This window comes from Schistocerca cancellata, chromosome 2 (assembly GCF_023864275.1).
Source record: "Schistocerca cancellata isolate TAMUIC-IGC-003103 chromosome 2, iqSchCanc2.1, whole genome shotgun sequence".
Classification (NCBI taxonomy): domain Eukaryota; kingdom Metazoa; phylum Arthropoda; class Insecta; order Orthoptera; family Acrididae; genus Schistocerca; species Schistocerca cancellata.
The window spans coordinates 211,142,924-211,166,468 of record NC_064627.1 but is presented as its reverse complement, the minus strand read 5'-3'; the positions used below and the strand labels follow the sequence as shown (position 1 = coordinate 211,166,468).

Genomic DNA, 23,545 nt, shown 5'->3' with positions numbered 1-23,545 from the left:
TATGACATAAGTGACACACAATCACCTGACTATGTTCTAAGTCCTTGAATTCCGCGGAGCGCCCCATTCTGCTCTGTCACGACGTCTAATGACTACTGAGGTCGCTGACATGGTCTACCTGGCATTATGCGGCAGCACAGTGGACCTAATAGTGGAAAGTATGTTTTTGGGGGTATCCGGATACTTTTGATCACATAGTGTATATTAGTTTGTGGAAAATACAGAAAGCTCTAAAGCAGATTCTACGTAGGCGCACATGTGCAAGTGAACGTAATAAGAATAATTTTAACTTATGTTTTGATATCTACTTTACTATTTTTTTAAATGTGTTCCGAATCAGTTACCGACACATAAGGCGTCTCTTACTGTAATTAAAAGACATAAATAATTATAAGTGAGAAGTACATGAATACACTAGTGGCATGTGTCGATGCCAGTTGTCAATATTTTTCGTCCAGTAGCGACCACCACCCGCCAATCTAGAACGATGCCCTGGCTGTTATGAAGTTCTCAGTAGTGTGTGGTAGAGGGCAAGAGCATCTGGCTAACTAGTCTCTATATACTGTGCGTTTAAACTTGACTGGCCGACCCCTCATTCATGTCGTCCCTCAAAACTTGGCAGGGTTTTAGAAAGCTATTTGTAGAGCTGGTATAGGAGACAATGTATTAACGTTTTATTGGGATATGTTACATCATGGTTTTTCTACTACAGCCATAAATTTTCTACTACAGCCATAAATTTTCTTGAGACTGAGAAGCTTATGTCCACAAATGAGCATGATTTAAGAAGCATCGCTCGTGACAAACTTAGATTCCCCTTTTCTCACATAATATACTGCGAATTATGGATGAAGGACAAAAGGCAGGTGACATATTTCTAGATTTTCAGAAAGCGTTTGATGCGGTGCCACATTGAGGGTTGTTAACGAAGGTAGGAGCATATGGACTAATTTCACAGGTACGTGAGTGGCTTGAAGACTTCTCAAGAAAAAGAAACCAGTATGTTGTCCTCGATGGTGAGTGTTCATCAGAGACAAGTGTGTCGTCAAAAGTGTTCCAGGGAAGTGTGATAGGACCACTGTTGTTCTCTGTATACATAAATGATAAGGCGAACGGGATGGACAGCGATCTGCGGATGTTTGCTGATAATGCTGCGGTGTACGGCAAGGTGTCGAAGCTGAGTGACTGTAGGAAGATACAAGATGACTTAGACAAAATTTCTAGTCGATATGATGAATGGGAACTAGCACTGAATGTGGAAAAATGTAATTTAATGCTAATGAGTAGGACGGACACACCTGTATTGCTTGGATTCAGTCCACAGTCAAGCCGTTTAAATATCTGGGAGTAATGCTGCAAAGCTATATGGAATGGAACGAGCACGTGAGAGGTGTGGTAAGGAAGGCGAAAGGTCGGCTTCGGCTTATTGGGAGAATTTTAGGAAGCAATCGTTCACCTGGTAAGTTGACCTTTTATAGGACGCTGGTGCAACCTATTCTTGAGTACTATTCGAGCGTTTGGGATCCGTACCAGATCGGATTAAAGGCAGATATAAAGCAATTAAGAAGCACGTTGCTAGATTTGTTACCTGTAGGTTCGCACAACAAGTAAGTGTTACTGAGGTGCTTCGGGAACTGAAATAGGAATCCCTGGAGAATATGTGATGACATTTTCGAGAAACAGTATGGAGAAATTTAGAAAATCGGCTTTTGAAGCTGTCTGCTTAACGATTCTACTGCCGCTAACATACACTGCAGGTAAGAACCTGTAAAATAAGATACGATAAATTACGGCTTATTCGGAGGCCCATAGGCAGTCGTTTCTCCTTTGCTCTATTTGCGAATCGAACAGGAAAGGAAATGACTAGTGGTGGTACAGGGTGCCCTCCACCACGCACCGCACTTTGGCTTGCGGAATATCTGTGTAGATGTAGATATCTGTATAATTTCACATTGTGTGAATGCATTCGCAGGTATGAAGATGATAACCATGCCTAAAAAAGCTTGTAATCGACAATAAAGATTGTTTATAAGCAATCTTGGCTAAGAAGTTCACTTTCTCTCACGTATTCTTAACGTCCTATGAGACAAGAAAATTTAATATTTTTAATTTATTCACTCACCTGATTGTGCCAACGAACATGCATATACTTCGGATATATTCCGTGAACGGTGTGTTTTGGCATTGGATTAATTCCTTTCTTCTTGGATGTAGATCGTCAAAAGTTTTCATACTCACCCTGAATATATCACCATCATTCTTACGTCATCAACAAGTTTTTAAAATGCTCCAATATTGTCTCTTCTCGAGTTGTTTGGAGGAACCCACATACATCCTATATCTTGTTCTTTTCTTGAGGCGTCTATGATTGATTGGAGCTAAATGTGGAATTACAATGAAGTTACTCTCCCTCTATTTTCGTGTATTCCTAGCCAATGAAATATCTTGTCTAAAGTTAGGACGTTTTCTGTAAGTTTCTGAGACCTGATTGGTAGGTAGTCAGAGAGCGCACAGTATAAGGTTACGATTGTGGGTGGGGCCGTAAACAGTTACTGCGAGTTGCACAATCACACACACAACTATTTTTCTACGAACCACTTATTTACGTATTGGTTTAAAAGATCACAATTAAACAATAGGCCGAAGTCCTAGTTAAAGAAAACTTGAGGTGCTTCCTGGGCTGAAGGCCCAAACCACACAGCAAACACAAGAACGGCTGAAAGCCTGGCTTAGAAATCAAAAGCAATTAAAAGCAGAAGGTAATTTTTTTTCAAAAACCATGCAATGAAAACAATTGATGGCTGAAGCCCTACACCACACGTCTGAAGGACAACTATAATTATGGGACGTTAGTAAATAATTTTTTCTAAGCAAGAAAATTCCTTTCAAACTTACAACAGAACTGTCGAAGCCTGGTTAACTTATTGCAGGGCTGAAGGCCACAAACAAATCTGAAACAATGGCTGACTGGGTGTTGTGTGCTGCCCTTAGGTTAGTTAGGTTTAAGTAGTTCTAAGTTGTAGGGGACTGATGACCATAGATGTTAAGTCCCATAGTGCTCAGAGCCATTTTGAAACAATGGCTGAAAATCCTGGAAAACAAGTCAGATAAATAATTTAGAATAAACCCCTTGCTTGCTATTAAAAATTTTCCTTTAGAGATTACAAACGGCTGAAGGCCTTACTGAGGGGTTCACGTAAATCCTCGGCTGAAGGCCAGACACAACACGTGGACCAACTAACGGCTTAAGGCCTGGATTACAAACAATTTCAGATAGAACAATTTCTAAAAGTAAAAAAAATAAAAATAAAAAAACAATCAATGCTCACAATTTAAATTCAACAAGGCTGAAGGCCATTACGTAAAATTAAAAAAAAGAGAATTGATACACGGCCAAATGCCTCGCAACGGACTTGTCGTTCTCACAACTAGCACCACACGATCCGACAGCGCGTGAACACGACCAGCGGCCCCAGCCTGGCCTCACGCCGTGGAGACTTGCTTGCTGTTCTGTCCCAACCGACTCACTAGCACACATACCACCAGACAGCATTACAATAAATGGTCAGTCAAAACCACAGGTTACACTCGGTTTCGCGGAAACACTTCCACAAACAACTTTAATTATACTAAAACCAGTCACTGGGGAACAACCAGGACGAATCACAGGTCCACACACACACACACAGACACAGAAACCAGAAGCGATCGGTGATCAAACACACGTCGTCCGATGAGACGACCGACAGAAGGACCAACCGAGGTCGTCACCACTCAAGGCATGTGTATCGACAATGGTCGGGCGAGTCATGGCTGTCTGGGCCTCTGCTGCTCCGTCCCAACTGCCTTAGGATGTGCGACGACCCGGAGCCACTGGCTCAGACCCAACTGTGCAGAGGGAACACTTGCCCATTGGCCATCCGACATCTCTGCACAAGGAAGGAACCAACCCAATTCCCGGAAGATGATCAATTGAAGGGGCCCAGAAGCGATTGCAAGACCAAATCTATGTCGCCCAATGAGACGACTGACCGAACGACCAACCACCGGTCGTCGCCGTTCAAGTCTCCTTCCGTCAGACGGTGCATGTGTGTGTCCCCAGCGGTCGGGCGAGTACTGGCTGTCCAGACCACACTGGAGCTCTATACCGACTCCCTTGATGTCCGTTCGCTACTCGGGCACACAATGACCCGGAGACACTGGCTCGGACCCAACCATGCAGAGTGAACACCGGCCCATTGGCCACCCGACATATCCGCACAAGGAAGGAACCGACCCACGTCCCGCAATAAGGGGCCCAGAAATGGTCGGAAGAGTACTGGCTGTCTGGCCCTCACTGGAGCTCCATCCCGACTGAACTCTACGAGCACGACGACCCAGAAATACTAGCTGTGCTCCAAAGATAGGAAGACAGTGCTCTTATGGATAGCGCTGCTGCTGTCACTCACGGGCAGTCAGGCCAGCAACTTAGTGACGCCAGTAAATCGAATAAGAAATGGGACGGCGGTACCGCAAAAACAAGATGTCAAGTAATAAACGGCAACACGAGTCGACCACGGCTCAGTTTCCTTCTAACTGACATGGAGATTATTATGAAAATACCCTATATGGTATCCTATAGAGATCGCGTTTCCACGCCAAAGATGGCAACACGAATCGATACCAGAGACATTATCGAGGTCTCACTGTGATCCGTAACGATGTGTCGGAGGAGCCCCCAGTGCTCACACCTCCCCTATCAAACCTGAAGCGCCCTCACACGGAGGTCATTATAGTGTGGAGGCACAAGAGCTCAGGCCATTTGGTGATCTCATATGGAGGAGTGTAACATTGTACTGCAGAAAAACAGTTTGTTAGTGCATCAAGTGATGCTTTGCTAGTACAAGACAGTTGTAAATTGTCCAGTACTCTTGTAGCAAAGAGGTCTGTCGAAGTTAAGTGAATCTTTTATTCATTTATATAACAAAGTGGACTAATACTTTTAACACTGCTGTAGCTGAAATGCAATTATCAGCTGCTCCTGGTCCTGCAATTGCAGTATTAAATAGACACAGAATAGGTATGACAAAGATGTTTCATCTCTCTAAAGATGCAATGTACGGCGAGAACAATTTTTGTAACAACACCTTTCGCTTAATTATCAAATTTGGTTGCATAGTCACAGACCTAACACATGTATCCATTACGTTATTACACTTAACTTACGTTTTTTTAGCGGCTGCCATCAACTAAAATAAGTGAAGTACTGAAGATCTAATATTGTGCTACAACAGTTAGTTAAGAGGATGTCTGAATATGGCCTAAGGTTTAAAGTGTGCAGCAGCACCGAAATAAAATAAAATTTATCTGTTGCAGGTATCGTGGAAACAACAAAAATTGTGAGGTTTTCTGTCAGTAATTTACCAATGCCGTGCAGGTCCGCAGGAGAGCTTATGTAAAGTTTGGAAGGTAGGAGACGAGGTACTGGCAGGAGTAAAGCTGTGAGTACCGGCCGTGAGTCGTGCTTCGGTAGCTCAGATGGTAGAGCACTAGCCCGCGAAAGGCAAAGGTCCCGAATTCGAGTCTCGGTCGGGCACATAGTTTTAATCTGTCAGGAAGTTTCATATCAGCGCACACTCCGCTGCAGAGTGAAAATCTCATTCAAGTAAAGAGAAAGTTGGCCAGTCCGAATTTTAAATTCCGTTTTACACTCTCCTAAGAAACATGCTTCAACGCAAAATGAGTAGATAAATTGGTCCCCAAGTACGTCAGACATAGGTCACCAATTACGTTCCTATTATTATTTTCTGTTAATTGGAGTGAACGACCTGATCTCCTTAAAATTACTGAAAGATTCTACAGATTTACACCTCCTTCCATGATGCATCTTGCTTTCTGAGAACATGCAGCTACTTGGCAGACTGAAACTGTTGCCGGACCGACATTCGAATAGCGACGGTGGTTATCAGCGTGTGTACTCTCACTGGCTGAGCTCAGTCGATTGGCTCAGTTAGCGCTGACAGCGCAAGGCGATTTCCTCTTAGCTATCTTGTGTTCCATCAGCATTAAACTGTTACTCTCTCAATTAGTGGAAGTGCGTAATTACCTAAAAGCGCTGCACACATTCCTTCGCCAGAATTCGAGCTGAATTTAGGTCATCACACACTGTCACACGCCGGTAGAACAACGGTACGTAATCAAGTAACATTTTTCTGTATCATCCCAAGTGATGCAAACGAATATCAAACTTTAAAGAAGGCAGATTAATCAATGCACCGAAAACGTCATGTGGCAGTAGCTGTTATCGTATAAGTACTCAGCTGCCTTATTAATTGCTTGCCAGCGAACCTTCCTTTTACTGTCAATCATTTACCCACAATATGGCGTCGCTTTTAGCACACGACAGGAGAAGCTACAGTACAGCGCCAGTAGCTGCGATAGCGCAATTCGTTCATTCCGTAGTGCGCAGTGATGGCTTCTCTTCTTCAGAATGGGGGCTGTGCGGACCTGGAAAATCTTCTGTGGCCTCTGTCACTGCTGTCCACACTAGTAGGCGTGCCGCTGTCTAGACCCACCCGGCCGCTGTTGATCGCGTGTGCTCGCGCCTACAAGACTGCGGTCGCAATCGCTATGATATACCTCGGTTTCATTTCCACCAAACACGTGCTTGAAGAGCTGAGTATGCACATGTCGACACAATGGACATTGTCTGGAGTGCTGACGTGCTCGCTGTCCACTATATGCACTGCCACTTGTGTACTACTCTGTCCTCAACCAGGAAGCAAAAGCTTCACGGAACTTATTGCAGTGATTCAGCTGGTAGCCTTTCAGCCTAGAAAAGAAACACGGCGGAGCCACGTGAGAATAAAATGTCTCTTAGCTGTGAGCTTGTCTGTAATAAGCGTGCATTTTTTTGGCATGTCTTACTATTGTGTTCTCCATACAAACTTTTTCTTTGCCCTTATGGTAGTGCACGACTTCATAATGTCCCTGGTATTACTACAGTTTGTAACAGCTTGTCTCCTTCTCGGACAAAGGTTCAGATGGATTAATGAGGAGTTACTGAAGGAATTGAATTGCGTTTTTCCCGAACAGACCTCCAGAGGGGTAACGTCCGTCCGTTGTGGACAAACCACCATTTCTATATCAGCCTGTAGACAGCCGTATCCCGCACGGCGAATGACAAGAAAGCGAGTGATAGAGTTTAAAGTTCTCCATATGACTCTATCCAAACTCGCAGTCTCTCTTAACGACACGTACAGTTTAAGCCTTTTAATGTGTGTAGTGCAGACATTCATGCTGACTACTCAGTCTGTGTTTTTCATCGTCACTCTCTTCATGGGTTCATTTTACAGAACACCGATAACAATAGCAGCTACCATAATCTCCGTGGTTTTGTTATTTATTCAGATGACAGTTTTATCTGTGGCCAGTCAGTCAACTTCATCAGAGTCAAAGAAAACAGTAGCACTGGCAGAAGAACTAGCACTCTGGAACGACACAGGTTTGTGGCCATGTAATATACAAGCTTATGTGTTTGTGCGTAAATACACTCCTGGAAATTGAAATAAGAACACCGTGAATTCATTGTCCCAGGAAGGGGAAACTTTATTGACACATTCCTGGGGTCAGATACATCACATGATCACACTGACAGAACCACAGGCACATAGACACAGGCAACAGAGCATGCACAATGTCGGCACTAGTACAGTGTATATCCACCTTTCGCAGCAATGCAGGCTGCTATTCTTCCATGGAGACGATCGTAGAGATGCTGGATGTAGTCCTGTGGAACGGCTTGCCATGCCATTTCCACCTGGCGCCTCAGTTGGACCAGCGTTCGTGCTGGACGTGCAGACCGCGTGAGACGACGCTTCATCCAGTCCCAAACATGCTCAGTGGGGGACAGATCCGGAGATCTTGCTGGCCAGGGTAGTTGACTTACACCTTCTAGAGCACGTTGGGTGGCACGGGATACATGCGGACGTGCATTGTCCTGTTGGAACAGCAAGTTCCCTTGCCGGTCTAGGAATGGTAGAACGATGGGTTCGATGACGGTTTGGATGTACCGTGCACTATTCAGTGTCCCCTCGACGATCACCAGTGGTGTACGGCCAGTGTAGGAGATCGCTCCTCACACCATGATGCCGGGTGTTGGCCCTGTGTGCCTCGGTCGTATGCAGTCCTGATTGTGGCGCTCACCTGCACGGCGCCAAACACGCATACGACCATCATTGGCACCAAGGCAGAAGCGACTCTCATCGCTGAAGACGACACGTCTCCATTCGTCCCTCCATTCACGCCTGTCGCGACACCACTGGAGGCGGGCTGCACGATGTTGGGGCGTGAGCGGAAGACGGCCTAACGGTGTGCGGGACCGTAGCCCAGCTTCATGGAGACGGTTGCGAATGGTCCTCGCCGATACCCCAGGAGCAACAGTGTCCCTAATTTGCTGGGAAGTGGCGGTGCGGTCCCCTACGGCACTGCGTAGGATCCTACGGTCTTGGCGTGCATCCGTGCGTCGCTGCGGTCCGGTCCCAGGTCGACGGGCACGTGCACCTTCCGCCGACCACTGGCGACAACATCGATGTACTGTGGAGACCTCACGCCCCACGTGTTGAGCAATTCGGCGGTAGGTCCACCCGGCCTCCCGCATGCCCACTATACGCCCTCGCTCAAAGTCCGTCAACTGCACATACGGTTCACGTCCACGCTGTCGCGGCATGCTACCAGTGTTAAAGACTACGATGGAGCTCCGTATGCCACGGCAAACTGGCTGACACTGACGGCGGCGGTGCACAAATGCTGCGCAGCTAGCGCCATTCGACGGCCAACACCGCGGTTCCTGGTGTGTCCGCTGTGCCGTGCGTGTGATCATTGCTTGTACAGCCCTCTCGCAGTGTCCGGAGCAAGTATGGTGGGTCTGACACACCGGTGTCAATGTGTTCTTTTTTCCATTTCCAGGAGTGTATAAAGCAATTAAGAAGCACGTTGCTCGATTTGTTACTTGTAGGTTCGCACAACAAGTAAGTGTTACTGAGGTGCTTCGGGAACTGAAATAGGAATCCCTGGAGAATATGTGATGACATTTTCGAGAAACAGTATGGAGAAATTTAGAAAATCGGCTTTTGAAGCTGTCTGCTTAACGATTCTACTGCCGCCAACATACACTGCAAGTAAGAACCTGTAAAATAAGATACGATAAATTACGGCTTATTCGGAGGCCCATAGGCAGTCGCTTCTCCTTTGCTCTATTTGCGAATCGAACAGGAAAGGAAATGACTAGTGGTGGTACAGGGTGCCCTCCACCACGCACCGCACTTTGGCTTGCGGAATATCTGTGTAGATGTAGATATCTGTATAATTTCACATTGTGTGAATGCATTCGCAGGTATGAAGATGATAACCATGCCTACAAAAGCGTGTAATCGACAATAAAGATTGTTTATAAGCAATCTTGGCTAAGAAGTTCACTTTCTCTCACGTTTTCTTAACGTCCTATGAGACAAGAAAATTTAATATTTTTAATTTATTCACTCACCTGATTGTGTCAACGAACATACATATACTTCGGATATATTCCGTGAACGGTGTGTTTTGGCATTGGATTAATTCCTTTCTTCTTGGATGTAGATCGTCAAAAGTTTTCATACTCACCCTAAATATATCACCATCATTCTTACGTCATCAACAAGTTTTTAAAATGCTCCAAGATTGTCTCTTCTCGAGTTGTTTGGAGGAACCCACATACATCCTATATCTTGTTCTTTTCTTGAGGCGTCTATGATTGATTGGAGCTAAATGTGGAATTACATTGAAGTTACTCTCCCTCTATTTTCGTGTATTCCTAGCCAATGAAATATCTTGTCTAAAGTTAGGACGTTTTCTGTAAGTTTCTGAGACCTGATTGGTAGGTAGTCAGAGAGCGCACAGTATAAGGTTACGATTGTGGGTGGGGCCGTAAACAGATACTGCGAGTTGCACAATCACACACACAACTATTTTTCTACGAACCACTTATTTACGTATTGGTTCAAAAGATCACAATTAAACAATAGGCCGAAGTCCTAGTTAAAGAAAACTTGAGGTGCTTCCTGGGCTGAAGGCCCAAACCACACAGCAAACACAAGAACGGCTGAAAGCCTGGCTTAGAAATCAAAAGCAATTAAAAGCAGAAGGTAATTTTTTTTCAAAAACCATGCAATGAAAACAATTGATGGCTGAAGCCCTACACCACACGTCTGAAGGACAACTATAATTATGGGACGTTAGTAAATAATTTTTTCTAAGCAAGAAAATTCCTTTTAAACTTACAACAGAACTGTCGAAGCCTGGTTAACTTATTGCAGGGCTGAAGGCCACAAACAAATCTGAAACAATGGCTGACTGGGTGTTGTGTGCTGCCCTTAGGTTAGTTAGGTTTAAGTAGTTCTAAGTTGTAGGGGACTGATGACCATAGATGTTAAGTCCCATAGTGCTCAGAGCCATTTTGAAACAATGGCTGAAAATCCTGGAAAACAAGTCAGATAAATAATTTAGAATAAACCCCTTGCTTGCTATTAAAAATTTTCCTTTAGAGAATACAAACGGCTGAAGGCCTTACTGAGGGGTTCACGTAAATCCTCGGCTGAAGGCCAGACACAACACGTGGACCAACTAACGGCTTAAGGCCAGGATTACAAACAATTTCAGATAGAACAATTTCTAAAAGTAAAAAAAATAAAAAAAAAGCAATCAATGCTCACAATTTAAATTCAACAAGGCTGAAGGCCATTACGTAAAATTAAAAAAAAAAGAATTGATACACGGCCAAATACCTCGCAACGGACTTGTCGTTCTCACAACTAGCACCACACGATCCGACAGCGCGTGAACACGACCAGCGGCCCCAGCCTGGCCTCACGCCGTGGAGACTTGCTTGCTGTTCTGTCCCAACCGACTCACTAGCACACATACCACCAGACAGCATTACAATAAATGGTCAGTCAAAACCACAGGTTACATTCGGTTTCGCGGAAACACTTCCACAAACAACTTTAATTATACTAAAACCAGTCACTGGGGAACAACCAGGACGAATCACAGGTCCACACACACACACACAGACACAGAAACCAGAAGCGATCGGTGATCAAACACACGTCGTCCGATGAGACGACCGACAGAAGGACCAACCGAGGTCGTCACCACTCAAGGCATGTGTATCGACAATGGTCGGGCGAGTCATGGCTGTCTGGGCCTCTGCTGCTCCGTCCCAACTGCCTTAGGATGTGCGACGACCCGGAGCCACTGGCTCAGACCCAACTGTGCAGAGGGAACACTTGCCCATTGGCCATCCGACATCTCTGCACAAGGAAGGAACCAACCCAATTCCCGGAAGATGATCAATTGAAGGGGCCCAGAAGCGATTGCAAGACCAAATCTATGTCGCCCAATGAGACGACTGACCGAACGACCAACCACCGGTCGTCGCCGTTCAAGTCTCCTTCCGTCAGACGGTGCATGTGTGTGTCCCCAGCGGTCGGGCGAGTACTGGCTGTCCAGACCACACTGGAGCTCTATACCGACTCCCTTGATGTCCGTTCGCTACTCGGACACACAATGACCCGGAGACACTGGCTCGGACCCAACCATGCAGAGTGAACACCGGCCCATTGGCCACCCGACATATCCGCACAAGGAAGGAACCGACCCACGTCCCGCAATAAGGGGCCCAGAAATGGTCGGAAGAGTACTGGCTGTCTGGCCCTCACTGGAGCTCCATCCCAACTGAACTCTACGAGCACGACGACCCAGAAATACTAGCTGTGCTCCAAAGATAGGAAGACAGTGCTCTTATGGATAGCGCTGCTGCTGTCACTCACGGGCAGTCAGGCCAGCAACTTAGTGACGCCAGTAAATCGAATAAGAAATGGGACGGCGGTACCGCAAAAACAAGATGTCAAGTAATAAACGGCAACACGAGTCGACCACGGCTCAGTTTCCTTCTAACTGACATGGAGATTATTATGAAAATACCCTATATGGTATCCTATAGAGATCGCGTTGCCACGTCAAAGACGGCAACACGAATCGATACCAAAGACATTATCGAGGTCTCACTGTGATCCGTAACGATGTGTCGGAGGAGCCCCCAGTGCTCACACCTCCCCTATCAAACCTGAAGCGCCCTCACACTGAGGTCAAATATTGTGTGGAGGCACAAGATCTCAGGCCATTTGGTGACCTCATATGGAGGAGTGTAACATTGTACTGCAGAAAAACAGTTTGTTAATGCATCAAGTGATGCTTTGCTAGTACAAGACAGTTGTAAATTGTCCAGTACTCTTGTGGCAAAGAGGTCTGTCGAAGTTAAGTGAATCTTTTATTCATTTATATAACAAAGTGGACTAATACTTTTAACACTGCTGTAGCTGAAATGCAATTATCAGCTGCTCCTGGTCCTGCAATTGCAGTATTAAATAGACACAGAATAGGTATGACAAAGATGTTTCATCTCTCTAAAGATGCAATGTACGGCGAGAACAATTGTAGTAACAACACCTTTCGCTTAATTATCAAATTTGGTTGCAGGAGATGTTTCATGGTCACAGACCTAACACATGTATCCATTACGTTATTACACTTAACTTACGTTTTTTTAGCGGCTGCCATCAACTAAAATAGGTGAAGTACTGAAGATCTAATATTGTGCTACAACAGTTAGTTAAGAGGATGTCTGAATATGGCCTAAGGTTTAAAGTGTGCAGCAGCACCGAAATAAAATAAAATTTATCTGTTGCAGGTATCGTGGAAACAACAAAAATTGTGAGGTTTTCTGTCAGTAATTTACCAATGCCGTGCAGGTCCGCAGGAGAGCTTATGTAAAGTTTGGAAGGTAGGAGACGAGGTACTGGCAGGAGTAAAGCTGTGAGTACCGGCCGTGAGTCGTGCTTCGGTAGCTCAGATGGTAGAGCACTAGCCCGCGAAAGGCAAAGGTCCCGAATTCGAGTCTCGGTCGGGCACATAGTTTTAATCTGTCAGGAAGTTTCATATCAGCGCACACTCCGCTGCAGAGTGAAAATCTCATTCTGGAAACATCCCCCAGGCTGTGGCTAAGCCATGTCTCCGCAATATCCTTTCTTTCAGGAGTGCTAGTTCTGCCAGGTCCGCAGGAGAGCTTCTGTAAAGTTTGGAAGGTAGGAGACGAGGTACTGGCAGAAGTAAAGCTGTGAGTACCGGCCGTGAGTCGTGCTTCGGTAGATCAGATGGTAGAGCTCTTGCCCGCGAAAGGCAAAGGTCCCGAGTTCGAGTCTCGGTCGGGCACACAGTTTTAATCTGCTGGGAAGTTTCATATCAGCGCACACTCCGCTGCAGAGTGAAAATCTCATTCAAGTAAAGAGAAAGTTGGCCAGTCCGAATTTTAAATTCCGTTTTACACTCTCCTAAGAAACATGCTTCAACGCAAAATGAGTAGATAAATTGATCCCCAAGTACGTCAGACATAGGTCACCAATTACGTTCCTATTATTATTTTCTGTTAATCGGAGTGAACGACCTGATCTCCTTAAAATTACTGAAAGATTCTACAGATTTACACCTCCTTCCATGATGCATCTTGCTTTCTGAGAACATGCAGCTACTTGGCAGACTGAAACTGTTGCCGGACCGACATTCGAATAGCGACGGTGGTTATCAGCGTGTGTGCTCTCACTGGCTGAGCTCAGTCGATTGGCTCAGTTAGCGCTGACAGCGCAAGGCGATTTCCTCTTAGGTATCTTGTGTTCCATCAGCATTAAACTGTTACTCTCTCAATTAGTGGAAGTGCGTAATTACCTAAAAGCGCTGCAGACATTCCCTCGCCAGAATTCGAGCTGAATTTAGGTCATCACACACTGTCACACGCCGGTAGAACAACGGTACGTAATCAAGTAACACTTTTCTGTATCATCCCAAATGATGCAAACGAATATCAAACTTTAAAGAAGGCAGATTAATCAATGCACCGAAAACGTCATGTGGCAGTAGCTGTTATCGTATAAGTACTCAGCTGCCTTATTAATTGCTTGCCAGCGAACCTTCCTTTTACTGTCAATCATTTACCCACAATATGGCGTCGCTTTTAGCACACGACAGGAGAAGCTACAGTACAGCGCCAGTAGCTGCGATAGCGCAATTCGTTCATTCCGTAGTGCGCAGTGATGGCTCCTCTTCTTCAGAATGGAGGCTGTGCGGACCTGGAAAACCTTCTGTGGCCCCTGTCACTGCTGTCCACACTAGTAGGCGTGCCGCTGTCTAGACCCACCCGGCCGCTGTTGATCGCGTGTGCTCGCGCCTACAAGACTGCGGTCGTAATCGCTATGATATACCTCGGTTTCATTTCCACCAAGCAAGTTCTTGAAGAGCTGGGTATGCACATGTCGACACAATGGACATTGTCTGGAGTGCTGACGTGCTCGCTGTCCACTATATGCACTGCCACTTGTGTACTACTCTGTCCTCAACCACGAAGCAAAAGCTTCACGGAACTTATTGCAGTGATTCAGCTGGTAGCCTTTCAGCCTAGAAAAGAAACACGGCGGAGCCACGTGAGAATAAAATGTCTCTTAGCTGTGAGCTTGTCTGTAATAAGCGTGCATTTTTTTGGCATGTCTTACTATTGTGTTCTCCATACAAACTTTTTCTTTGCCCTTATGGTAGTGCACGACTTCATAATGTCCCTGGTATTACTACAGTTTGTAACAGCTTGTCTCCTTCTCGGACAAAGGTTCAGATGGATTAATGAGGAGTTACTGAAGGAATTGAATTGCGTTTTTCCCGAACAGACCTCCAGAGGAGTAACGTCCGTCCGTTGTGGACAAACCACCGTTTCTATATCAGCCTGTAGACAGTCGTATCCCGCACGGCGAATGACAAGAAAGCGAGTGATAGAGTTTAAAGTTCTCCATATGACTCTATCCAAACTCGCAGTCTCTCTTAACGACACGTACAGTTTAAGCCTTTTAATGTGTGTAGTGCAGATATTCATGCTGACTACTCAGTCTGTGTTTTTCATCGTCACTCTCTTCATGGATTCATTTTACAGAACACCGATGACAATAGCAGCTACCATAATCTCCGTGGTTTTGTTATTTATTCAGATGACAGTTTTATCTGTGGCCAGTCAGTCAATTTCATCAGAGTCAAAGAAAACAGTAGCACTGGCAGAAGAACTAGCACTCTGGAACGACACAGGTTTGTGGCCAGTAATATACAAGCTTATGTGTTTGTGCGTAAATACAATCTAACGATACAAAAGCACTGCAACTTTTAAAAGTTCAGTATTTTCAAGCTTACAAATCATATATCTCTCACCAACGAAAGTATAACTTTCTAGGAGACGGGGCGTAGAATGTCAAAATCATGAACGTGATAAGAAAGCAAGAAAGTCTGTAAATGGAAATCCAAAGGTTCAGTCTAGATATAATAGGTGTTAGTGAAGTGAAATGGAAAGAATACAAGGAATTATGGTCAGATGAGTACAGGGTAATATCAACGGCAGTAGAGAATGGTGTTATGGGAGTAGAATTCGTTATGAATAGGAAGTTAGGGCACAAAGTGCGTTACTGTGAACAGTTCAGCGATGGGGTTGTTGTTCTCAGAATCGACAGGAAACCAACACCGGCAACCATAGTTCAGATATTTATGCCGATGTCGTAAACTGAAGATGAAGAGGTAGAGAAAGACGTCTATGAGGATACTGAAATGGTAATACAGTACGTAAAGTGAGATGAAAAACTAATAATTGTGGGGGACAGGGATGCAGTTGTAGGGGAAGGAGTAGAGGAAAAGGTTGCAGTAAAATATGGGCTTGAGAGAGGAGTGTGAGAATGAGAGAGGAGAAAGACTGATTGAGTTCTGTAATAAATATCAGCAAGTAATAGCGAATACTCTGTTGAACAGTCACAAGAGGAGGAGGTATACTTAGAAAAGGCTGGATGACATGGGAAGATTTCAGTGAGATTACATCATGGTAGCCGGCCGCGGTGGTCTAGCGGTTCTGGCGCTGCAGTCCGGAACCGCGGGACTGCTACGGTCGCAGGTTCGAATCGTGCCTCGGGCATGGGTGTGTGTGATGTCCTTAGGTTAGTTAGGTTTAAGTAGTTCTAAGTTCTAGGGGACTTATGACCTAAGATGTTGAGTCCCATAGTGCTCAGAGCCATTTGAACCATTTTTACATCATGGTCAGACAGAGATTCCGAAATCAGATGCTGTAGTGTAAGGCATACTCAGGAGCCGATAAAGGCTCAGGTCACAATGTAGTAGTGACGAAGAGTAGACTGAAGTTTACGAGACTAGTCAGGAAGAATAAGTGTGCGAAGTAGTAGGATACGGAAGTACTAAGGAATGACGAGATGATCTTTAAGTTCTCTAGGGTTACTGATATAGCGATTAAGAACAATGCAGGGGGCACAACAGTTGAAGAGGAATGGACACCAATAAAAATGACAATCACAGAACTTGTAAAGAAGAACGTAGGTACAATGGAAGTAAGTGCGAAGAAGGCAACGGTAACAGAAGAAATACTTCAGCTAATCGTTGAAAGAAGAAACTACAAAAATATTCAGGGAAGTTTAGGAATACAGAAACAGAAGTCGCTGAAGAATGATATAAATGATAAGTGCAGGGAAAGTAAGACGAAATGGCTGTATGAAAAATGCGAAGAAACAGAAAAGGAAATGATTGTCGGGAGGACTGACTCAGCGCATAGGAAAGTCTAAACACCCTTCCCTGAAATTAAAAGCAAGGGTGCTAACATTAAGAGTTGAACAGGAATTCCACTGTTAAATGCAGAGGAGAGGTGGAAAGAGTACATTGAACGCCTCTGTGAGATGGAACATTTATGTCTTGTGACAGAAGAAGAGACTGCAGTCGATTTAGAGGAGAAGGGAATCCAGTGTTAGAATCATAATTTAAGAAAGTTTTGGATGAGTTAAGACCAAATAAGGGAGAACGGATAAATAACATTCCATCACAGTTTCTAAAGTCATTGGGGGGATTGGTAACAAAACGACTTTTGACGTTGGTGTGTAGAATGTGCCCGTCTGGCGACATACCATCTGACTTTCGGAATATATATACCCACACAATTCCGAAGACTGCAAGAGCTGACAAGTGCGAGAATTATCGCACAATCAGCTTAACAGCTCATTCATCCAAGTTGCTTACAAGAATAATATACAAATGAATGGAAAAGAAGATTGAGGATGTGTTAGATGACGATCAGTTTGGCTTTAGGAAATGTAAAACCAACAGAGTGGCAATTCTGACGTTGCAGTTGATAATGGAAGCGAGACTAAATAAAAATCAAGATACTTTCATATGATTTGTCGACCTGAAAAAAGCGTTAGACAATGTAAAATGGTGCAAGACGTTCGAAATTCTGAGAAAAATAAGGGTAAGCTTTAGGGAGAGACAGGTAATATACATTTTTCACAAGAGCCAAGAGGGAAAAATAAGAGTGGACGAATGCTCGGATTAAAAAGAGTGTAAGACAGGGATGCATTACTTCACCCCTACTGTTCAATCTGTACAGCGAAGAAACAGTGATGGAAATAAAAGAAAAGTTGAGGAGTGGAATTAAACTTCAAGGTGAAAGGATGTCAGTGATATGATTCGCTGATGACATTTCTATGCTGAGTGACAGTGAAGAAAAATTACATGATCTGCTGAATGGAATGAACAGTCTAACTAGTAGAAAGTATGGATTGAGAGTAAATCGAAGAAAGTCGAAAGTAATGATAAGTAGTGAAGTAGATGAAGTTAAGGAACTCTACTACCTAGGGAACAAGACAACCAGTGACGGATGGAGGAAGGAGGACATCAAAAGTAGAGTAGCACTGGCAGAAAGGGCATTCGTGGCCAAGGGAAGTCTACTAGTATCAGACACAAGCTTTAATTTGAGGAAGAAATTTTTTTGAATGTACGTTTGGAGTACAGCATTGTATAGTAGTGAAACACAAGTCTTGGGGAAACCAAAACAGAAGAGAATCGAAACATTTGAGATGTGGTGCTACAGACGAATGTCAAAATTTAGGTGGGCTGATAAGGTGAGGGATGAGGAGGTTCTGCACAGAATCGAAGAGGAAAGGAATGTGTGAAAACACTGACAAGGGTAAGGGACAGGATGGTAGGACATCTGTTAAGTCGTCACGGAATGACTTTCATGACACTAGAGGGAGCTGCAGAAGGCAAAAACTGTAGAGGACGACAGAGACTGGAATATATCCAGCAAATACTTGGTGAGGTAGGTTGCAAGTGCTATTCTGGGATGAAGAAGTTGGCACGGGAGAGGAATTCGTGGCAGGCCACATGAAACTAAAAAAAAAATTAAATAAATAAATCCTATTTCCACAATGGAAGGCAAGTACGAAGGCAGAAGAAACATTAGTTTAACATTCTGGAGGCGAATATGTAATTAGAGACGGTGCAAAAATTAGGATTGAGGATGATTGGGGAAGGTTTTGCCGCCTTGAAGCAAATCATACCGGCTCTTGCTTGCAAGATACCTCTAAACATGAGATTTCACATTGGTGCGCTTGCCATGACAGTAATCGACCACTGAGCGATAAGCACTTCAAGAATGTAGATACTTTTTTTGATGAAAACTATGAATAATTGCCGTGAACATTAGTAGATATCTACATGGCACCAGCAGAAAGGATGTTCTCGTGAACGACGCAGAGATGGCTCACTTTCAACAAATAATGAGTGTATTTCATGGCTGATTCAAAAAGAAGGTAGAATTTAGAGAACTTGCGAACTTATGACAACACATTCTATTCTTACCAATCATTTGACGCTGATAAATTCTAATGTTCATGTTATCCACCATCTGAAAAGTTTTATAACTCTTACATTATCTCGGTTAACTTGGAAACCCTCAAGTAATTAACAGCTAACTTTGTACCCATTGAAGAACTAGTTCTTGTACCATACATACACAAAACTGGATTCTAATGTTTGTTGACTGCTGGGTTACACTACAAAGATTCATAGCGTCAGAAGAAGATACTTTTCTATCCATTATTAACTTATTTTCGTGCGTTAAGGAAAAGTGTTAGTGAGGGATATTCTTACTTCTTCTGGCTCTCTTTCTGGCAATAAAATTAATCTTCCACCATGTGGAGTTATTCTGTTGCCACAGTTATGGAATGTGGAATGTTAATACTTCAGAGTGTGTAACATGAAAGTAAAAGGTATCACTTTTATCCCATTTCGTTCCTTCATCACTCACATTCTCCACGAATTGAAGCTTGACAAAATTATATTCTCTAAGCTCGTGTCAAATAGATGAGAGGTGGTCTTGTACACTAATTTCTCTGAAACGAGAGATATTCCTGGTTGAGAAGTGATCTGTGGTTCTCGCAACCAGCAGAAGTTTGCATTGTGGGTAGTGTGGTGTGCGAGTTATCCCCAGGTGTCTTACAAATTTGTAGCTTTCACATTGTAAGATGTTTCATTTCATTCATTTTATACCATCCAGTACACATATTGCTAATTAGTAGTCACTCACTTGAATTTTCTAAAATGTATTCAGTTAATCAATCATGCTTTACATGTGGGGAATTGACAAGGGCTAAGTAGAGAAGGAAAGGCAGAAATCCATGTCCATCAATGTGCCCTGGGTCTTAGGACTAATGTCAACCCATCTCTGATCAACCGTGTTTAACAGTCTCACATCACTTTAGAAGAAAAGATAATTATATTGTTGGTACTTCATTCTTAGGATAGGAAGAGCATGTGACGTGGACTTTCGGTTTTGGAATAGACACAACTCATTTGCTATTTTGTAAGATTTGTAATATTTATAATCGACACCAGTGTAGTTTCAACACCACTGTGGAGATCTATACATTATGCGATTATCCTGATGTTGTCTTGATGCGACCACGAGGGGCACACTGTAAACATGAAGATTAAATAGTAATTATGTTTCTACAATATTTTCTAGGTCTCTGACTACACATTGCCTACGTATTGGTAACCACGTCGAAATTCGAATCTGACCCACCAGGGTTAAAACTAGAAAACCCATAAACCCACAATAGCACTTTATAATATGCCTAAAAACACGAAGTGCAGCGAACATGGGTGTTGCAAAAGCATGTTGCGAAAGCACTGGCATTGGATGCACACCATATTAGTACTGGACACTAACTGAGGACATAAGACAGAGTGTTTCATAATGCAATAAAGAAAATATACTCAGCATGCAGTCACTATTGTGCTGAAACTGAGATCTTTTCTTTCATGCACAAGGTATAAACGATTTGGCATACATAGAGTCATTAAGGATCACCATTGACTGACTTCTGCATATGGGATGTGACGCGAAGGAAGATAGAGTGAAGTGTCTCTTTGGTGACAACATTTTAAAAGATGTAGCACAACCAGTTGGCTGTTGAATGACTGGCCTCTTCGTAAGACCCATTCATGACCTGCCTTAAAGCAATTTAAAGAAGCCCTCAAAAATTGAAAGAGGAGTCAGAGGTACTAGAAGCCAACTATCCCTCAAGTCCAGTGTCTCTCAATCTGGGCGTACACCATGCACCACGCAGCCTTCCACTAACAGGGTAATCAAACAGTCACTGCAGGGACTGATGGAATATAGTTGGGTTTCAGCATGACAACAAATTACTTACGTAATTTGTAACTACAAGCGTTTACTACAGGAACAACGAGCAATGCAGCTGAAATCAATAACATCATCTATCCTAGTCTCTTGATGTTGTCACAAAATCAGATATATGATGTTCCAGTAAGGCAGAGACAGTAGACTGCACTAGGTATACATCAACTCGATAGGCCACCATAATCACCAAACCTCAATTGAACTGTGAGTGTGACGCATTGAGACAAACCACAATACCATTAACATTATGTAATACTTTTTTCCAAGATGTTCTGCCTTATGTCGCTTAAAATAAATGCCAGGATGGCTTCATAAGTAGGACGCATGCAGTTTCCTTCCATGACCCGAGTTCTTGCTTTGTCTCTAATTATCTCGTCGTCGACTTAACGCTAAGCCCTAATCTTTCTTCATTACACCAGCCTAGTGAATGTTGATGACTGGAACGGAATTAACGTTTACTGTTGCTTTCCACAGGGTATGGCCAGGAGGAGCTGTCCCAGCAGCTGCGCCAGCTGTCGCAGCAGGTGCGTCACCACCCTGTCTCTTTCAGCGCCTGCTCCATCTTTAATGTGGACAGCGGGCTGCTGACGGGGTTTGTGGCCACAGTCGTGACACATGCCATCATACTGTTGCAGTTCGGTGCATCGCCTTCTGCTGACAGTGCATTCTGACAGATGCCAGTGCCTGTATTTAAGGAAGTTTGTTTGAAACAAAAAACTAATAGAATAGTTGTATCAATTGTTTCCATTTCCTCTATTAATAATGTAGGTACTTAAAAGGAGGTACATTTACCTGACACCTGGAACTCACACCTGTGACAGAAAAAAAACATAATAATAACAACAGCTGGGCCCATTACCATTCCTAAGTTGCTCTACTTTCATTAAAGTATCTACATGCGCTCATCTTCATGCCATTACTCAAAAAGCAGCTCCATCAGTCCTCTGCCGATAAGGTGAAGTGTTATCTGTATTTTATTACGTTAGTAGCATAGCGTTTCATGTATCAGATAAAGAAAAAAATAAAGGTTATCTTTCTTTTGCACCAATGTGGAGTTCAGTTGACATACACTAAAAGACTTTGATTTACACTAGGTTCCTCGAACTTACTCCAGTCCAGCTTCCAGTGCCATGTGAGCTAGTATAAGGCTTTAGTGTAAACAGATACGTAGATACCCTAAACCGAATGCTAAACCACACGGTACCATAACTGAGATAGATACAGCATGCCACTGTGAAGTCTGGAACTCTTCTCTGAGGTCTCTGTTGTTCCATTGTGTCTCTGTTGATCCATCTCTGGGGTCTTAAGGGTTGAAGTAATTTCCACCTTTTTGAAGTGCAGTACGACTAGTATGGATGATACATATTGTCAGACAGAACACTAGGGAATGTGTTCTATCTGGGATAATGCTATGACTGCAGTTCACATTGTTCTGTTAAAGACTTAAAAGTGAATGTAACACACTTCGCCACTACAGGAGAGAAGAATTGATATGATGAGTGATTTATGTAGAAAATGTAGCACACTGATAATTACAAACATCTGGAAGTGCTATAGCTGGTACTACATTTAAATGTTGCCTATGAAGATTAGAATGGTGACTTCATCTGTGCTTTCGTAAGAAATAGAAATTTTAGTTATTGATACGACAAGAAATTCCAGTAGTGTCGTGAATTTTGTCTTGATATTCAATACTTTCTCAGACCTAATACATATTATTAATGGTGACTCTAATTGTCATTGGTGGTGGTTTGGGCAGGCGAGCAGTGTTGTAAGGGTGTATGACCATCAAAAATGAGCTCTTCTGTTAACTGAACAGTGGAACCGCCGGAAAGTAATTACGTTGTGATAATAATTTCCCGGCACGTGACGTGGAGATATAAAAATTCTCATCACGAGACGCGACAATGAGTCCCTGGATTTAAATCCAAATGCTCCACAGTGTCTCATGAAATTCTGGTATGCTAAAATGTTGGTGCAAACCCGTCCTTCAGACGCAGACGAGGCGCTCTTTTGGCGGTATTGTTCCTACTTGAGAGGAGTGGGCTGCGTGCGAGAACCAGCTTTCAAGGTCTCTCTTTTGTTATCTTTACACAGTACAAGCATGACACCTCACTATAAACAAATTCCAGTCAAACTTCTCGGCAGATTAAAACTGTGTGCCGGACCGAGACTCGAACTCGGGACCTTTGCCTATCGCGGACAACTGCTCTACCAACTGAGCTAACCAAGCACGACTCACGCCCCGTCCTCACAGCTTTAATTCCTCCAGTACCTCGTCTGCTACCTTCCAAACTTCACAGAAGCTCTCCTGTCAGCTCTCCTGTCCAGTCAGCACCACTCTTACAGACGTATCTCAGGCACAGCTCTTGTTCGGATAGATATTTTCGCCATTTGGCTGTATGTAATGTGTTTATTGTTCTCTGTGCAAGAAGGATGCATTTTCTGCAAAGATTGAGAAATCTTCTCCATTAAAATGATAACCAATAGCTTTGTGTCACCTAGTCAACAACAGCAGGTTAGTCTTTCTTTCTATCTTTCTAGAAACTCTTTTATACGAGTGTTTCTCAACCATGGAAATTTGTGTGTCAGTTTAGTGAGCTTTTCAAACACGTTTGATAAATACATAAACGTTCATAAAATTCTATGTTGATAGCAGGAGGGTCATCATGCACTTGAAAATATTTTCAGCACCTAATTCAGAATGTACTGAAAATATTTCGAAGTATATGGTAACCCTCTTGCGAAGAAGAGGGAATTTTTAGCACTTAATTCAGCCCTCTCCACGAACCATGGACCTCGCCATCGATGGGATGGTCTGCGTGCCTCAGCGATTAAGATACCATACCATATGTGCAACTACACTGGAGTGTTATCTGTTAAGAAGCCAGATAAATGTGTGGCTCCTGA

General features: G+C 43.6%; 1 protein-coding gene across 1 annotated transcript in view; it reads left to right on the top strand.

Annotated features, from left to right (window-relative positions):
- The window catches only part of LOC126152570 (craniofacial development protein 2-like), a 116,103-nt gene extending 94,797 nt beyond the window's left edge, over nt 1–21,306 (top strand). The window contains exon 3 of the mRNA XM_049916015.1: nt 21,110–21,306. Coding sequence (XP_049771972.1) covers nt 21,110–21,306 — 197 coding nt within the window. The remainder of the gene's footprint in view (nt 1–21,109) is intronic.
- The last annotated feature ends 2,239 nt before the right edge of the window (nt 21,307–23,545 follow it).